Genomic DNA, 12,741 nt, shown 5'->3' with positions numbered 1-12,741 from the left:
CACACGTCAGGCTCGCTCTAGTTTCATTAAGTACAGGATTGCTTCGTATTCTTTCTTACTGCCATTTTTTCGTTGAGTGCAGGACGATGGAACACTACAGACATGGAACTCGAGGTGAGGAGTTTGATTACCCTCCCATGGACCCTGGTTTTAGCCCATCGCCTCACCCTCCCCCGTGGTTGGAACCCCCACCTCCCTACGAGGTTGCCATCAAGACGACATGCAGCTCTACTCATCTGCGGCGTGCATACTCAGACACACACCTGGCAACAGAACCGCTGTTTGGACAGTCAAGAGAAATCAGCTTCGAGGTGTGACTCAGGGCGGGTGGGGGACGGCCCAACCCCCCCAAGACCAAAAGGTTAAAAGGCATGACACCAGGGCTTTTATTATTTGCAATAGCTGCCTTCTGACACCAACACACTTGGAGCATGTTTCTTCCTCATGGTGACCAGCGCTAGCTCGAGCATGTTTCCCCATATTTTCTGTAATTGCAATTCAGGTGTAACACATATCTAAATATAATATAATGGAAAATTAAAGGTAGAACACCAAATTCCGCTCTACCAGACAAAAGTATAGCACAAAGAATCTTAATGTCTTTATGAAAAGTGGAAACTATGAGCCACCATTTCAATGTTGTTGTCTTGGAGAGAATCAATAATATTTTTCCCATCACCTCCAGGTTTTATCAACATCAGAATGTTATTCTAGACAGGAGGTCAAAGCAGTGGTGGGGCTAGAATCTCATGAACATGGAGAGATGATATTTTACACAGAGGGGTTAAACGTATATCCAAAATACATGCATACTTCCTTTTTCAGGGAGATGCATATATACATGAGGGCATTTTAAGCAAAAATGCCTTTCAGTAGTGATTTAGTTTTTCTAGATTTTTCTGTAATTTCAGGCTTGACAAATTCTATTCAAGTTTGAAAACCCTCATTTTCAACAAAGTTGATGGTAGGTTTTGTCCGCAGTGATCAAGTCTGAGATGACAGCTGTTGTTCATTCTGTGTGTCCGACAGTAAACTTTGTTTGTCTGCGGTTAAAACGAGCCATAGATTGTTGAACGGTCTTCTGGTGCTTTGCTCTCCAATCATTGTTCATAGTTGTGGTAAACTTGTGAAAATATCGTTTTACTGTGCAGAAAGGAGTTCCACACTCCACACGTAGCATGATTCTGATGGTAGTACTGCACCGTTAGTCTGCGTTTGTTAGAAGTGGTTTGAAACAGTCTGTATTTGTCCCACCTTCTGGTGGGAGTATGATATCACTACCTGGTTCAGGTTCAAACTAGGGTTAAACATTCTTCTGACCAAATGATAGCCATGAATGCTATCAGATTTTTTTTCTCTCTACATTTGAAAATGAAGGCCATACCCTCTAGTACATTTCACCAGTTATTTCTTGTTTGCTGATGACTTTGCATCTTTGACACATAATTTGGCATATTTTCCAAATTGTGCCTTGCTCAATCGCATTGGGTTTGTCTAAACATCTTAGGGAATAAAAATTCTCAAATGATAGTTGTGAGGTATTTATTTGATGTTGCCCGCAGACTGGCGCTGCTATGTCCAAGTGTGTATATAAATTATGTTTGTTGTAGGTTTTTGGAGCTGTGGGGGTCATGAACTAATTAACTTCACTATGAAGCTGATGTATTAAAACAGGGAATTACAGAAGGAAATTTGACCCCAGCCTAATAATAGGACAATATCAGTAGAACGACACCTGGCATCCAATAAGAAGCTACACATGCATGTCAGGGACCAGTTAGATTTCAGCTGGGGGCCCCTGATCCCGCCCCTGGATCTGTCCCTGATGATTAAAGGAGTAGTTAAGCATTATAACTGATTTTCTCACTTGTTTTCTTAATCTAGAGACTCATACCACCCTCATGTATGATAAATATTGAAATGTTGTATTTGTCACAGAAAATACAAGCCTTCCACCCAGTGATCTGCATGAAATTTATTCACAATTTCTGAAAATTTACAGATGAAACAGAGCAGGACCCCCAAAAGTGTGATCACAATTCAAGGAAAACAACAAATATCTGCCTCTGTCCTGCTACTTTTTATTTACTTGGTATAGTAAGCTCATTGCCAAAATATTTGACTCTTCACTGCCTTCCTGTGGCCGAATCGATGCCAACATAAAGGATGAATGGAAGTACTGTGCTGTATATGGGATGTGATGGATTAATGTATTTATTTTTGCATGTCGATGAAGCCTTTACAGCTTGTATGCTAAGCTAACACCAACAGGAGAGAGACATGTGTTCGCACTGAAGGAGGTTCATTTAAACAAACAGCTTTAGTATTCACTCATTCAACAAAATATTGTGGGTTTTTTTAATGTATTATCAGTGTCATTATCCTAACCTTTAATCATTAAAGGCAGTGTTTTCAGGACGTATTTAGTGTTTGTTTTTATAGACAGTAAAATATACAGTTTTTTTTGCAGGCACTCAATTAGCTTAAGCCAACATGTATGATAGAAATATAATTTAATATCCTTCAGAACTGCCCTGCAAAACATCTGTTCTTCGCTGTTACACTTGGGGGTGACCTTTTTCAGAAAACCTCACTGACATATTGTTTACAAAAATGTTAGTGGAGGAAAATGCAACTATGGGCTTTGTTCCAAAAGATCTGTATTAACTACTTTCAAAATAACAAGAAAGCATCAGTCTTATATTGATTTCCCACTGCAGCTACAAATGGGCTTCACAGAACATTACACTGACAATCATACAAACCTGAGCTTTACAAAACTTGATATTCTCAGCTTTGGTAGATTTTCACCGGGAGCCTGAGCACAAAATGAATTTCGGCTTGGCTGGATGCCCTGAGAATCCTCCTTTCTATTTGTGCAGCCAAGAATGCAGTGGTCCAGTGATCATTCCAAATGGTTTCCTATTAGAACAAACATGCTTCCGCACCAGATGGACTTTGTGATTCATTTTGGAAAACAAGTACTACAGTCTGTCAATGTCTTTCACTTACTGTGCCATATGTACTTGTCAGCCTGTTGACAGCACAGAAGTGATGACTCATCTGATCATATGAGTCTTTCTGTTGCATCCGACTCCTGAAGCTGAGGTTTAAATATTATATCCTAATACCATTCTGTAGAATCATAACGCCGTTTTTGCATATTTCAATGCTGAAAAAACAACTAGATATAGTTATAACTTTATATTTACATATATTTTTTAATGTTTTGTCTGCCTTGATATCATTTAAATGCAATGTTCACATTCGCTTGCAGTTGCATAAAATTTATAACCCTTCTCAAAAACCCGTTTGACAAGGGACAATCAGGTGCTGATTAGAGTCTCCAGCGTTCAGGATTTGAGACGTTTACACAGCAAATACATTCATATCCCATTTTTGATTAAACGCGACCTGTCAATCATGAAGTTCTTAAATATCTTGCATATGGGTGAACTCCCACCATGACTGCACCGACACACGATTGCCATTCTTTTTAATTTAAAGTAAATAAGAGATTACAGATGATGTTAAAGGTATTGTGATGGTCTGCATGCTGATTTTAATGCCATGATTAAATGAATAAGGGGATGTCCAAAAATCCAAGCATTTCAATAATTTTTATAATTAAAAAAAAACACTGTTCTGTTTTTACTTTAGTGGAAATCATTTATTTCTGTCAGCCCTCTGGCGAGCATAAAGAGTTCAACAACCTTCATTACCTCTAAATTAAGATGCTGCACTGAACTGATGACCACAGATACACTGTTGTGATCGTTGACAGCACAAGGACGACTGATGTCAGCGGCTCTGATGGACCTGATACACACTCAGCTGCAACCGTGGAGCTGATATGAATCACAGGAGGACAGAACGTCCACCATGTTTCTACTGGGCTTCTGAATATGCACGTCTGTAACTGAATGATTTCTTTAATAATCCCAAAGGGAAGTAATTGTTTTATTCCTTTTAAATGTCTGGAAAGAAAGTCTAGAAATTTGTTTTTAATGTCTTCAGCTCTATGTGATGTCTTTTGCAGGATTGGGGTTATGGAACATCAATGGATGTGAGAGAATCACGGGCGGTTATACAAATATAGCATATTTCTCATAAGAAGGCAGAGTGTGGAAAACGTGATGTACTTTTCTTCAACCAACAGCTACTGCTTCGTGTGGAAGCACACAGAAGAGAAGAGACACACAATCTCATTGTTCTGCACGTCCTCATTTTAAACTCTGTTGGTGGTGCTTTTAGGCACATATCGCAGATTCTTGAGTACCGGCACACAAAAAAACGGCTACTGATTAGGATCAGTAGTTAATGATTCGTCACAAAAACAGGATTATCCAGAATAGTGGATCTGGATGACCCCTATGCAGTCCAGCCTTAACAACTCACCCCCCAACCCTGTTGACACCCTGAGTCAGGAGGAAAATAGTGCCATGGTAAAGATTCATGTGACACCCCTTTAGATAAACTCAACTGTGAACACCTTTCATTGTTAGCCTAATCAGAAGTGTTTGAATATCTTCACCTTTGACATGGGGGGCAGGTAGGGCCAGACAAGCCTCCTGAAGGAGAGGAGAAATGTCTTCAGACTGAAACGCATTTGACTCAACTTTCAACAGTGCACTATGAGACACTGTCCAAAAAATGGACCAAAATCTGGAATAAACGGTTATGTTTAATGATTCCATGGAAAAATATCCAAAGCTGTTTAAATCAGTCCACTGGACCTTAAGACGGTTTATTGAAAACATTTCGCCTCTCATCCAAGAGGGTTCCTCAGTTCTGAAGGTGGCTGGTCTTGACCTGGATAACAGAGAACCTACACAGACATGGAAAAATATCCATGTGGAAAAAAAGTGAATTTGGACGCTCGCTTCAACATTTGATCTGTTCCTTGGCAAATGATCCTCCTCTACATAAAATGTAGTGAAAATCCATGGACAGCTTTTCCACATCTTGCTGACATCCAGACAGAAAGGACAACTTCCTGAATCCAAGTTGGTCGAGGAGCAAAGAGCTTCGTCACTACAATGATGATCAGTATCTGAGGGGGTGTTTGCAGATCAAAGGGGATCGATTGCCCGATCAGGTCCTTCCTGATCAGTCATTAGTTCTCCTGCCCCACCCCTTTGAGGGAGTTATAGTCTCGATGGCCGAGACTGTAACTCTTTCCTTGTGCAAACAGCTTGCCCAAACAGAGGCAACGTGACAGCGTTCACATCGCCCTGCCCTCCACTCCCCGTCACTGAAAACCCTTTCTCATAAACCCCCCCCCACACACACACACTTCCTCACACTCCACGGCTCTGTTTCTGCTGCTGCTGCCATATGGAAACCAAACAGTGCCCCACGTCCACGCCACATTGACTCCAGTCCTCCAGATTTTTTTGATTGCAGTGATCTCTTCCAAGCAGACGGACATGCCTCCTCCGTGGGGGGAGAAGGCGACGCGGCAGAGGAGCTCGGAGTGAGGCGCGGCGGGGACGCGGGATGTGCTGAAGGGAGGAAGATTCTTTTCTTTTCTTTAAATTTTATTTTCTGAGCGCCTGACGGGATTAAGAGGAGTCAAAGTTGTCAAAGTGCAAACGGAGATGGTGAATCTTTCATCTGCTGATCAGCGACTGAACTATGAGGTAGATATGATTGTTGTTTATCACACACACACACACACGCACACACACACACACACACACACACACAGCACAGAACATTTACATGTTGCACACATCCGTCGTTTTTACGCGTGAAATCAGCTTCCTTTTTTTTTTTTTTTTTTTTCTGCTCTGGCTTCTTCCCCCTTCCTCTCTTGGTGTGTTATTTCCAGCAGAAGAGGTTGCGGATCTCAGCTCTCCTCCTCCTCCTCCTCCTCCTCCTCCTCTTCCTCTTCCTCTCTTCTCCCCTGCAGACTGGCTGCTGCTGAAGAGGAGGCGCACCCGTAGCTGGAAGGAGTCAGTCCCCAACAAGGCAAGGGGGGCTCCAAGAGATGCCGCTCCCCCAGGGAATGCTGCTCTGTCTGGGCATTCTGATGATGACTGCTGGGGGGGTCATGGCCCTGTGCGTGGGCCTGCCCAACCACTCAGCCCCACTCTTTGGAGTCGGGCTGTTCATGGGTCTGGGGGGCGTCGGGATGCTGGTCAGTGGACTCTGCATGGCCATGAAGAATCTCCAGGTGGCAGTGCCCGGACACTTCCTCCTGCACCCACGCACAGGAACACGCTTCAGCCCCCAGCAGGCCCTGGCTATACAAAGGTAACACACAACAGGGAATGGTTACATTCAGACTGGTTTTTATGTGACAAAGAAATTGCACGTGGGAACGTAAAGAACATTGAATCCAGAGATCAAGGGTGATCTGTGGGGTTTGGGGGTTAGGGTGGTTTAGGGTTACCAAAAAAGTACTATTTCATTCACTTTTCAACTCGTCTCTAATGTTCGCTTACTCTCTCAACTGCAGTAAATGGGAATAATATTTAAGACTTCTTAAGTAATATCTGCATTAGTTTAGTTTAGTTTAGTTTAGGTTAGTTCAGTTTCCGCAATCGTCAAGCTGTTTATGTTTAAAAGCTCCAAAAGTCCCTTGTTGTGATTTTCATTAAAAAAGAAAAAATATTGTTGAAACCGCTGCCTTATTCACACCCCCTCCAAACGTGATCAGTTCTTTCTATACGCTCAATTATCCAGCCAAGGTTGTTGAAAATCCATGTTGTGTGTGTGTGTGTGTGTGTGTGTGTGTGTGTGTGTGTGTGTGTGTGTATGTGTGTGTGTGTGTGTGTGTGTGTGTGTGTGTGTAATCTTGCTAAAAGACAGACAAACCAACATCATAGCAAAGGCATAACCTCCTTGGTAGAAGTTAAGGTGAAACATTTCAGGCATCAAAGAATAAAAGGCCAACTAGGATGCAACATGTGTCAAAGATATTCAAGTCTCACAAGCAATCCTAAAACTAAATCAGCAATCTTAAAACTTCATTTCATTTAATGTTTCATGATTGTTAAAGTTAGCTGGAGGTTTGTGGCGCACACTTCATCAAACGTCTGGAGATGTTTGAAGTTCGTGTAAAGCTGATGTTTCCTTTAGATGGATTCTAGTGGACCCTCACACACACACACACACACACACACACACACACACACACACACACACACACACACACACACACACACACACACACACACACACACACACACACACACACACACGTTGAAACAGATCAAGTCGTTTTGATGCAATTGATAAAAAGGCTCTAAAAAGCTTCATCTCTCCACATTTATAAAAGTAGAACAGAATCCCAAAGGACCCCTTCTGACAATCAGATCCTCCAACCCCTCCTGCATGATCAGAATTCCTTGCATGGATTATGTGAAAATAGCGATCGTAATAGCGAGCAACATATGTGGTAAATGGTGAAAAAAATAGCGATCATCCAATGTTAGAGAAGGGGTAAAAACATTCTGGATCCGCCCCTTATTTGGATGTACTCCAAAATATTATGGGATGTTTGTACCCAACACTCCTATCATGTTTTTGAAAATACATGGAAAATTTCTGAATAGATGGATGGATGGATGGATGGATGGATGGATGGACGGATAAATAGATAGATAGAAATTACGACGTAACATTTTGCTGGAACACAGTTTTCCCAGCTGGTCATGGGATGTCTTCCAGTGAAACAGCTGCAGGCTGTTGCGTGAGTCAAACCTCTGTGGCGCTGAAACCAGCTCCAATATAAACCTTCACAGAAACAATGTCACATATTGAACAGTAATGACGGAGGTCACAATCAATAGTCTTCATTGAAAAATAGACGTCTTTGTACTGTCACAAAGTATGACGTCACTTTCCTGGCATTCCATCCAGCATCCAGTGGGTATTGACATATTTATTTCTGGTCTCGGCCCACTAGCTGATGTTGCCATTCATGGAGTCATGCTATCCTGGCTGCAAGGGCTGGAAACACCACACAGAGGACAACGGACTTAAAGATTGAGTTCTTAAAGATGAATAAACACAAACAGGGAAATGCCAGAAGCCCTCCAGGCCGCTGAGCTGACAAATGCTCCTAAACAGATCTGTTGGACACATTGTCAGGAATTAGTAATAGTGAACAGTGTGACAAACTTTTGAAAACTGCACTTGTGACATTGGGAATTGGAAAGCAATAGAATTTTTTATTTATTATGAACTGTTTATAAAAGTAGGTCATGAAGAAAGCATGTGGCTAACAGATTCATAGTTGGAGGTATTCTACAATACCCTACAAATTTAAACAAAACATGTTCTGCTCATTGTCCAGCACCGATGGAGGAAGAGAAATGCCAGGAGCACGATTTCCATCATCAGTGGTTTTTCATCTCCCAGACACTGATGATAGTCAGGCTCATCTGTATTTCTAAACACGAGCTATCTTTAAATATGTGCCACAGACTGTTTACAGTTGAAATGTTCACAGGATTAGAGAGCGATAAACAACGGAATGATAAGCAAACAGAAGAATACATATCCTGTAGGAAATGTGATGTAAATGCTAAGATCTGAAATCCCAGGATGGAAAAATCAGTCATTTAAGGGGAATATGGAGAATGAATAAAATGAGGGGTAAAATAATCAAACAAACGTATGAATCAAGTATGAAAGAGAATATTGTGATGTGATCTGGAGTGTAAAAACTGAATGTAGATTAATTTTACATTGATTTACATAAGAAAATGGAGAATTATTCAATTAATCTCAAAGTAAATGTCTCACTTATTACACACCTTACACACACTACCTTTAAATAGAGACATTACACACACATCACAAGCAGAGATGTTAGAGGAACACATGGTACCATTGTAGAGTTACGGGTCCAGTGCCTCGCTCTAAGGATTAACTCTGTAGTGGCCAGGTGGTAAATTGTCCATGCTGGACCTCAACAGGTTTTCCTCCAGATTCTATGATAGATCAGAAGAGTTTGAGCTCCACAGAACAGAGTCTTATTTAACTGATAAAAGAACACGACTGCCAGTGCTGAGTTATGTAATGTTATGTCAAACGTCGGTACAGGAGGGAGCTGAAGTCTAAATTATAGAGTAATTATCGAAGGAACTGGAGCTTGTGGACATTTTAGTTACTTTAGTTGTAAGTGTAGTTGAGTGTCGTTACTGTAAGGAATGAAAGTGTGTGTCTCAATGGAGTGAATGTGACAGTGGTGTGGGTGAACGTGACCGTCGCTCACGTTCACCCACACCACTGGGTGAATGTGAGCGATGGTCAGGGTGGAGAACCGCTGGACTAAGTCCTCATTGGTTCCTTCTGTTTTCTCAGGAGACTGGACAGAATCCGTCGGGAGATGTCAGAGGACTCTGTCAGCACGATACCAGAGCCTGAACTCTCCCTCCCATCCACCCCCCCACCGTGGACAATGGAGCCTCCTCCATCCTATGACACAGTGATGAAGAGCCAGGTGCACGGCGAGCAGCTTTAACCTTTGACTCTGATGGACGTCTTTACTTTGTGCCTTTTTTGTCCCTGGTTCCCAGCAAGAACCTTTAACTGGTAGTCGGTGCTATGGACGTCCTCGCTCATCTCGTTGCTGCACTCAGATGTGTACCGAAGCACAATTCAACAACCAGGAGTACACCCCGGCAAATTGAAGACTTCAGGGTTCTGGAAACTGCGTGTTCATGTGTCCTCTGTCAACTTCAAATGTGCTCTGTGATTTATCGTTAAAGGAACTCTACAACTGTTTCACTATTGTCCACACAAGTTATCACTGTCCACACAACATTATGTAACCTTTACTATAGAGGATTCATCTTAGTTTGGCTGCAGGCGTCTTTGCAGACATGCAATTCCGATATTTTATTGGCCTGCTTGAAGTGATGTGACTGACTACTGCGGCTGTACAGCACCGTCCTTTAAACACAACAAGAACTTTTCCCCACTGTTACATAACTCTTCTATGTATCTCCACTTTTTTCTGTCAAAATTTTGTACCTGATTCCATGACAGCTCATTTAATGCAAAGTGCCTTAACTAGTGAAAGCAGAATGTACACAATACAGTCGTATTTATCGCTCAGCTTTTTTCTAGTGTTTGCAAAATGTGGTTTGTCAGTGCTATGTTATGATGTTACTATAAAGTTGATTTAATGAATATCTACGGAGCCCTCTTTTGGCAGTGTGACGTTCAGGAATAATGGTTTGTTTATGTAAAAGAGGGAAACCCTGGAAAAATGGTGAAGAGGAATATCAAAATCAGCTCCAAACCAAACAGATATAAACACTCTCAGTAACACAGTTCCAACTCTCCTTTGTGCATACGACTGGAGGCAAGGTGACTTTTCAAAGACACACACACACACACGCACACACACATACCTGCAATTTTATACCTCACCTGACCAGACTGTCTGCAGGCTGTAATGGCTAGCAGAGTGGAACCCTAACCAGTCTGTCTCCACCCTTCACCTTCAAGCCCTGGAAAGGGGCAGAACCGAAGCGTTCCTCAGGGAATAACAGGTGCAAGGAGTTTTAAATAAAAAAGAAAAATAAAGAAAAGATAAGAGCTTTGTCAGTTTGCCTCTGTTTCAGCAATGGCAGAAGGGAAACCGTATCGGTACGGACTGATAGCAGCAGGGATGTGTGTGTCAGCAGTCGGCCTCTTCATTATGACTCAGGAGCAACCACACGTCTATGCCACCATATGTGGTCTGGGGGTCATTATGGTGTGTGTCGGGACTGTGTGGAGCATATGCCAGTGCTATCCCAAGGTAGATACATGGTGTGTGTGTGTGTGTGTGTGTGTGTATGTGTGAGGAAAACGACATATTGGGTGTGATTGCTGTTACTCAGAAATCTGTTTGCTAACTGAGAGTGTGTTTGTCAGATCATTTTCACTCCTAAGATTCTCGACGACAGTCTGGAGGGTCCAGTGTTGACTGCAGCTGAAGCAGAAGAAGGAAGGTACCCTGTCATGCACACACTCTCACCAACACCCACAGCCCACGGACAAATGGCTGTTCATTCACGTCTGAGTGACTCCATGTGGTCAGTCTGCGTCTCTCGGGAAGCTAAGCGATCATCTGTCTGTAGTAATATGCTATATATACTCAATTTATTATCTTTATAGGAAAATAAAGAGCGAAGTAACGCAGTGGCTATGACATCAGAGCAGAGAAGGGAAAAGGAGAAGTGGTCGTGGCTTGACGGATGTGACTGAAAATTGCGGGATAGTTTGGAAACAAGGGTGGAGACAGTGAATGCGTAATGGTCCCGCTCCCTCAATGAGGGCCGCTAATGTTCCCTGGATTAAAGCAGTTGAGCCACAGTTAGTCTCATGGCCGGCGGGGGGGGAGAGAGGAACTCCTCCATGTGAGCACTTATAACTACATGAAAGTTAAGCAGCCAGATGAAGACATGCCTTCTCAGCAAATTCCTCCCCCGGATAAGGGAAAAGAAGAAAATTAGGACAACATGCTATTCCTGTCTTTCTCTTTCATCCCCTTTTATTTAATTTAATTTTAGGCATGCGGGGACTCTGCCAGGTTCTTTTAGCCGAAAACAGAGCGCAAGACTCCTTCCAGAAGCCCCCAGGAATCAGTGTCACAGCTGTCCCACGCTGCATCTGGTCTGAGGACAGGACACCATCATCGCTGAAGATTATGGTCTTTGTGTCAGTGAAAATCACTACATTTATGTATCATGTTAATTCCAGAAGATGGCACTATTTTCCAAATAAGATGACTAAATGTATTTAACACATCACTAGACAAGAAAGTGAGATTGCATGGATCTACAGTGTGACTTCTTTGAGCCATGAAACACAGGTGGAGTTACAAAAATTCTTATTCATACAGTTTCCACCATAGAAGTGTGTGTCCTCTGAGCAGATGAGCAAACCACCCAGAACCATGTTTAAAATCTGTGTTATTACCCTTCAGCGTTGCTATGTGTCCTTGAGGTTCTGCATTATGTCTCATTACCAACATTAACTGTTAACGGACCAGCATGCAACTGGTGCCGGGAATGTGTGACATGTTGTGCACGTCTGTCCTGAGGGATGTGGAAAGCAAACACTACAGTAACCAAAACACACTTCACAGGGTACCTCTACTGATAACTAATGAATGTGCTCTACCAGAAAGGTCACTTTTAAATTGGTTCTTCTAAAGTCAGAGGCTACCAATGTATGGTGATGGTATAACTATAAAAATATTGTCCTGATCTGTAAATAATAAATAAACAGCCAAAAGGCAAAGCAAATGTTAAAATGTACAACATGGTAATGAAAGTGCTTTACAGTAAATATAAATGGCATTAACACAGTATGAATAAAAGATACACATGCAGCATAAAATCAATTAGAGTTCTCTGGCTGTCCGTTCTGGATGTGGAGCATAAAGCTGAACACACATTCGAGGTGTTTAGTTTTGACTGAGCACCAAAAACAGACCCGCACCAGAGGACCTGAAGCGACTGGACGGTTCATTATGAATCAGATAATTCTGGACCTAATTTGGTTCACACTTTATAAACAGACCACAAGATTTAAATAATTGATTGATTTGATTGATTGATTAAAGTGAAGAAGATACTGTCACATCCAGTCGCTGATTTGATCAATGCAGTAACACAGATCTTGTGATTACAGATTGGTGAGAATGGAAATTTGACAGACAGAGAGACGGAATATTGGACTCCTGGATATGAAATGAAACAAATGAACACTGACTGTTTTGTGATCTTG

General features: G+C 42.1%; 2 protein-coding genes across 4 annotated transcripts in view; both read left to right on the top strand.

Annotated features, from left to right (window-relative positions):
- si:dkeyp-51f12.2 (uncharacterized protein LOC100151460 homolog) overlaps window positions 1-317 on the top strand; it is a 3,023-nt gene extending 2,706 nt beyond the window's left edge. Inside the window, exon 2 of the mRNA XM_068318804.1 lies at window positions 83-317. Within this exon, the coding sequence (XP_068174905.1) occupies window positions 83-317 (235 nt within the window). The remainder of the gene's footprint in view (window positions 1-82) is intronic.
- A 4,963-nt stretch (window positions 318-5,280) lies between these two features.
- si:dkeyp-51f12.3 (uncharacterized protein LOC107988041 homolog) lies at window positions 5,281-10,149 on the top strand. 3 transcript variants are annotated; one of them, XM_068318546.1, is made up of 3 exons: window positions 5,281-5,642; window positions 5,915-6,258; window positions 9,319-10,149. In XM_068318546.1, the coding sequence occupies exons 2-3, from the start codon at window positions 5,993-5,995 to the stop codon at window positions 9,476-9,478; spliced, it is 426 nt and encodes a 141-aa protein (XP_068174647.1). In that variant the 5' UTR covers window positions 5,281-5,642; window positions 5,915-5,992; the 3' UTR covers window positions 9,479-10,149. The 3 variants fall into 3 exon arrangements, with proteins under 3 accessions (XP_068174647.1, XP_068174645.1, XP_068174646.1); XM_068318544.1 differs by having other exon boundaries at window positions 5,837-6,258; XM_068318545.1 differs by having other exon boundaries at window positions 5,834-6,258.
- Window positions 10,150-12,741: the final 2,592 nt, after the last annotated feature.

This window comes from Antennarius striatus, chromosome 7, assembly GCF_040054535.1.
Source record: "Antennarius striatus isolate MH-2024 chromosome 7, ASM4005453v1, whole genome shotgun sequence".
NCBI lineage: Eukaryota > Metazoa > Chordata > Actinopteri > Lophiiformes > Antennariidae > Antennarius > Antennarius striatus.
The sequence above is the reverse complement of the archived record's forward strand: the minus strand, read 5'-3'. Positions and strand labels throughout refer to the sequence as shown.